General features: G+C 51.8%; 1 protein-coding gene across 1 annotated transcript in view; it reads right to left on the bottom strand.

Annotated features, from left to right (window-relative positions):
• Positions 1–6: 6 nt before the first annotated feature.
• The window catches only part of AMER1 (APC membrane recruitment protein 1), a 16,661-nt gene continuing 10,433 nt past the window's right edge, over positions 7–6,234 (bottom strand). Inside the window, exon 2 of the mRNA XM_023198458.2 lies at positions 7–3,843. Within this exon, the coding sequence (XP_023054226.1) occupies positions 335–3,745 (3,411 nt within the window). The 5' untranslated portion in view covers positions 3,746–3,843 and the 3' untranslated portion in view covers positions 7–334. The remainder of the gene's footprint in view (positions 3,844–6,234) is intronic.

The raw sequence follows: 6,234 nt of genomic DNA, 5'->3' as shown, positions 1-6,234 counted from the left end.
ACACACATATATAATCACTAACTTGGCAACTGGAATAGGCACAAAATTACAGCATCCCACACCTGGCATGGGGTCACAAGAAGAAACCTCAAAAGCAAAAACTGGAGTGCAGTAGCAGCAGCAGCCTCCCTGGGCAGATGCACTTGAGTTGAACGTGGCCATTGATGGCAGAAGAGGGAAGTGGGAAAACCAAGGTGAAAACTCATAGGAGTTTTCCTTGGCCCAAAGGGTTTTCAAGTTAAACAGCAACCCCCACCCCCCCACCCCTCTGCCCAACCCCTGATCCCCATTCACATGCTCAGGCCCCGTGCCCCTACTCCAGAACTGATGATAACTACTTGGCTAGGTTTCCATTCATGGCAGTGGAGGAGTAGCTGGTGGCAAGAGAGGTACCTTGCTCGGACCTCTCCTTTGACAGGTCAAGGCTGGAAGGTCCATAGTGAGTGGGCTGAGGCTGGGGGTGCTCAGGCTGGACCCTGGGCAGCTGAGGAATGCCATGGGTGATGCCCACAGGCTTGGCCTGTGGTAGAGGGCTGGGGCTGAAGCCTTCAGAACTGGAAGAGCAACTGGGCTCATCAACAGGCAGCAGCACATCTTGAGGCCTGGCCCTCACACTCTGGGAGGCCTGTGGCTGGAGGTTATAGCAAGGGCCCATGGGCAGGTGTAGGTGTGAGGGACGAGCTAGCTGAGGCCCGGATTCCCCAGGTGCCCTTGACTCTGGCACTGATAGTGACATTGACGTGGTCATAGGAGGTATGCAACAGGTTGCCTGCTCATATGGAGACTGGCTGGAAGGTCTGTCCAACTGGTTAGGGCTTACCCAGGCAGGACCTGGCCCCACTGGAATAGGGCAGGGAGCCCAAGCAGGCCAATCATAGGCCCCTGGGGGTTCAGTATAGAGGGAAAGGGGACTGTCTCGGCTCCATTCTCCTTCTTCCTCCTCTTCGTCTTCTTCATCTGAATCTTCCTGCTGGGCCTGCAGCTCATCAGACTCCAGGTAGCCCTGGGCCAAGTGGGAATTGGAGAGCTCCATCTCCAGGGTCTCTGCAGTGTCGAGAGAGCGGCTTCTCCTGTTGAGGGCCATAGCAGCAGGTGGAGGTCGAGGGTGCAGGCCAGGCAGTCCCAAGTATCGAGGGAGGCTGCTCACACCCCAGGGCAGGCCTTGGTAGAATCGACTATGGTAGTTGTTGAAGGCATGTTTGTGATAGTAGCCCAGCTCAAAGGCTTCCAAGGAGGCTGCAAGATCTTCATCATTGTGGAACTCAGGATTCTCTTCACACTTGCCTTCCCCATCCCGTTCCACATCAGCGATGTCAAAGGTCACCATGGGAGGCAGCTCAGGGAGGTTTTGAGTGAAAGATGAGTCAGAGTCAGAGCTGTATGACATGCTGGAAAAGAGGTTCCCATTGCTGGTGAACTCTACCAGGGCCTGTGAGAAACTCACAGTGGCATTCCCTTCCTTCTCAACCTCCTCTTCCTCTGGATCTTCAGGGGGTGAATAAGTAGGGTAGGCCCTCCTGGGAGATCCTCCAAAATTTGCTTCTTGCATATCTGGCTCAAACATGGCATCACTCTGGAAGAGCTGCATCAGGCAGGTACTTTGATCTTTCTTGGAGCACGTTCCTTCATAACGCTTCTCCAGAGGACGGAAGTCCCTCCAGTCTGGCTCGCTGCTCGCAGTGGTGGGAAAAGCTGAGGTAATTCCCCGGTGGGAAATCTGAGAGGTCCCTGATAGCCCTGCTGCCAGGCCCATCACTGATGGGCCTAAGGGCCTCATCTGATACTCTAAGACGGGCTTCTCCTGCCGGGCCTGGGCCTCTCGGACTTGAGTCTCTCTAGAACGAGCCTCTCGGGCCTGGGGTTCTCGGGTTCTGGCCTCCCTGCCATGAGCTTCCCAAGTGTGGGCCTCCCTGGCATAGGCTTCCCTGCCATGAGACTCTCGAGTATAGGCCTCCCTGGTGTGGGCCTCCCTGGCATGAGCTTCTCGGGCACGTGCCTCCTGGGCCTCAAGCTGCTCCCGCCGAAGCTCCCAATACAACAACTGTTTCTGGATGGTCACTAGCCGTTCTTCCTCTGTCTCCATTGCCCCAGGTGGCCGGGAGGAAGAAAAGGGCTCAAAGTTTAAGAAGGGGTCAAACATCTCAGAGCTTCGACCATGGAGGTCATAAAGGCAGTCATCTCCAGGTGGAGAGTTCTCAAGGCTGTCATCTGGCTCATAGAACTCATATAGGGCATCTCCACTGTAACTGTCTCGGGGTAGACAATCCCTGTGGACAAGCCCCAGGGCCTCACCTGAATCATCCTCAAATCCAGGTGTGGTGGAGTCATAATAACCTTCATCACTATTGGGGGCGGATTCTTGCTGGTCACTCTGAGGAGTCAAAAGTTCCCCAGGGGCTAGGCCAGGATAAGACCTAACTGGGTCAAGGAGCATGTAGCCGTGGTGGCCTGGGGATGTGGTGGGATGGTAGCCCAGGTTCATATCGGGCCTTGGATACATCTGAGCAGTTGCCCACAGATATTCTAAGTCATCATCTTCTTCCTCCTCCTTAACCTCCTCTTCTTCCTCCTCTAATTCTACCTCTTCTTCCTCTTCCTCTTCCTCCTCATCATCATCATCTGGCAAGGCCATCTCCTCCCCACCTCCTTGGTAGGTCACCAGGCAGGAACTTCGCTTGGTCCCATCTCGGTTGGCTCTCTGGCCCCCAGAGGCCATGCTGTCTGTCATACTGTCCATGTCCTGTTCTGCTATAATGTCACCACAGCCTGTCAATGAGTCAAAGCTTTTCAGGGATGTCACATCCCCAAACAAGAGGCTCAGCTGGTCCCCCACAGGGCCATTGGGTGGGTTTACCTCTCCTGCTACTACCTTCTCCCCTGTTTCTGGGCTATGGGGTTCCTCTAGGCTACTGGATTCAGGGGCAGGTTTGGGTTGCACATGTGCTGAGGCACAGGCCTCCATGAGTTTTTCTGGATCTTTACAGGCCATTTTCTCAGTAGTTGGTGGAGAAGGCTCTGGTGTTGGAGAAACTTTTGGCCCAGAGGCATCTTGGGGGTTAGCATTTTCCTTTCTAGGGGCTTGGAAGCTCTCTTCAGAGCAGGGCACCCGAGGGGCTGAGCTCACGTGCTCATGAGGCCTGGCTTTGACCCTCTCAGGCCCCTTGGCCCCTGGCTCACTTTGCTCAGCCCCAGTGACCTTGCTCTTCCGGTGACGGCGGATACTGCTAAAAAAGCCTTTTAGGCCTTTCTTTGGCTTGGGCATAGAGGGAACCTTCTCAGCCACAGCTTTCTCTGTGGCTCCAGCCACAGACGTGTTACATCTGGAGCCTGTCTCCAAAGCCCCATGGGCACTCTGAGAGCTGGGAAATCGGCAGGGTAACTCAGGCAAAGGCAGGGAGAAGCCAGTTCCTTCACTGACAACATCTTCAGGGCCATGGGCTGCTTCACTCAGGCCATCGTGGGTCTTGCTCTTGCTGAGACTTTTCTTGGAGCTGCCTTTCCCAGAACCTTTGCTCCGTCCCCCTCCAAAGAAACTAGGCAGAGTACAGATACCCTTCTTGCCACCAAAGAGTTTCATGGCAGTTTTCTTCAGCCTACCTGGGCCGGATGAGGATGGCTCTGATGTTGGTCCTTCTGTCGCCTTAGCTGCCTTGTTCTTGGCTCCTTTTTCTGTCGTTTGTTCATGGGCACTCCCAGAGGCTGCAGCTCCTTTGGCCTGAGTAGCTTCATCCTTTTGGGTCTCCATGATGATGGGGACAACTGAGGTACGTCCAGCTGGAAATTCAGCCTCAGGCTTCCAGGCACTGTTATAACATTATCAGTCAGGAAGCATCACAGTGGGGTCTGGAGGAGATAGGAGACACAAAGACAGAGAGACAGATACTAGTGAGCAAGCATCCAGGCTGGGTTTGCTTTCACCGGACATCAGGCTTGAGTGGAACGAGAAAGAAAGTAAGGGAAAATGTGGGGCAAATCTTAATCCACTCGATATGCTTGGCTTGCAGGGCCAGCTCCCTTTGGGCCCCAAGGCAGTAAAACTCTACACTGAGCAACAAGAAGCCTTCACCCACTACCTTCTTGCTGGGTCCACTCCCTTCAGACCATCCTAAGCTCAGGGGACCAGTGGCAGGGGGACCTGCAGTTGTGTGAAAGGCCTAGTGGTGCTATTGGTTGTGGGAGGTATTATCAATTATCAAAGGGGATGAGGATAGGGAGAAACAAGAAAGGAAAAAGGGATGTTGGCTCCAACATCACAGAATTTTTGAAAAGTATCTGGCAAAACAGTCTATTGAGTCCTCACAGGGTTCTGTTGGATTCAAGCTTCAGTTTCACATTAGTCTGGGCTCTCACTGACATTTCATCTGAGACTGAGAAGTGGCCCTGAAGTTTCACCTTCCATCCATAGCTTCCTAAATTGCCTACAGAACCATGCTCAGGCTTCAGAATCTCAGAATTGGCTGTCCTGTTGGGAAGATATTTTAATGTGGCCATCAATGGAACCCCAAATTCCCCTTGAGAACCATGAGGTGGACTGTTTCTCCTCTACTCTCCTCCTCTTATTATTTTTGTCCCCATCTAGCTCCCTATCTAGGAAGGGAACTTCTTGAAGGCCTTACGTGATTCATATTCCTGGTGTGTGAGATAGGTTCCCAATAGCTTTTTAAATAAATAAATCTGGTGCAAGCCACACCCTTCTGGTTAAGGCTCTCAATCCTCCAAATGCCCAAATACCAACAAAGATGGAATAAAAACAAGACCTAGCCACTACCCACCACAATATACCTCTGCACCTCTGGTCATTGGCTAGCTCAGTGACCAGCCTGCTAAAACCCAATAACCCCTCCCTGGGAAGTCCCTCACCAATGTGTCCCCTCTCTGTAGAGTGGCACCAGCAGATGGGGGATCTGGGAGGAGAGGAGAGAGGGGAAGGGGAAGGGGAGGGAAGGAAGAGGAAGAGAGGGGGAGAGAAGCAAGCACTCTTGGTCCAGGAACAGCTGGACAGTACACCAGGCCTGTGATTGCTTGCCACAGTAATAAGATTCACACATTCACCTGAAGTGGAAGACTGTGGACCAGCACTGAGCGTGGAAAGAGGCTGGCAGCTACACTCTAGCCTTGGAGCTCCTGCTTCTGTCTGGCAAACATTAATTTTGTGCCGGCTGCCTTGCTTGGCTTGACACTTGAATCATCAGTGTGATAAAGAACACGCTACATAACTGAATATTAAAATTGGAGCAAGATAACAGCTGGTTATCCAGAAAAGAAAAGAGCAGGTGAAAAGGAAAGTTCATTTGAACCTCTCTCTGCAGAGATCTGCATTGCCATTTGCTCAGGTTAGAGATTTTTCTGTGACATATTTTGACATCACATTATTCCAACTCAGCCCTGCAACTGATAGTCCCACAATAGACAGCGCCCCCTCCCACCTCCAAATACACACATAATCATACCTAAACACACAATCACCCAGTTTCCTGCCCCTGGGTCTAGTGGGAATCGGGGTCCTATCATGTCTGAATGCCCCACTTTCCACAGCACATTTTTATCTCAGCCTTAAAATTACTGGTAAGGTTATTGTCACGGTGTTGGGGATAGGGGAGTTGGGGTGGCAGTACTGGAGTTGTTTGTGAAATTCTATTCCTCTCTGGAATTCAGTGCTGCAGGGCAGGCCAAGAAGGGAGAACTCCCAGCCTTTGCTTCTAGGGAGCTCCTAGGCTAACAGGGAGAGTCCTACATGTAACAGTCTGTTAGAAACTGGACCACACAACAGGAAGTGACCAGCAGGCAGGAGAGCAAGGTGAGCATTACCTGAGCTCCACCTTCTGTCAGATCAGCGGAGGCAGATTCTCACAGCAGCGTGAACCCTATTGCAAACTGCACATGCAAGGATCTAGGTTGCACTCTCCTTATGAGAATCTAACAAATGCCTGATGATCTGAGATGGAACAGTTTTATCCCAAAACCTTCCCCCTCTCCATCCATGGAAAAACTGTCTTCCGCGAAACAGGTCCCTGGTTCCAAAAAGGTTGGGGACTGCTGCCTTAAAGAATAGCCCGTTATTTCTTAAGCTGGTTGGTGGAGTATCATTCTTTATACCTTGTAAACATATTCAAAGATAAATGTGAAAGGGAGAAAGACACTTCTTGAGCAGTAAGGCTGGACCTCAAGTGAGAAACTTTATGGACCTAGACATCCTTGTGAATCAAAAGCTGACTTGTCCTGCTGGGTTTGGGG

Source organism: Piliocolobus tephrosceles, chromosome 12 (assembly GCF_002776525.5).
Source record: "Piliocolobus tephrosceles isolate RC106 chromosome 12, ASM277652v3, whole genome shotgun sequence".
Classification (NCBI taxonomy): domain Eukaryota; kingdom Metazoa; phylum Chordata; class Mammalia; order Primates; family Cercopithecidae; genus Piliocolobus; species Piliocolobus tephrosceles.
Note: the sequence above shows the minus strand (reverse complement) of the source record. Positions and strands in the feature narration are given on the sequence as shown.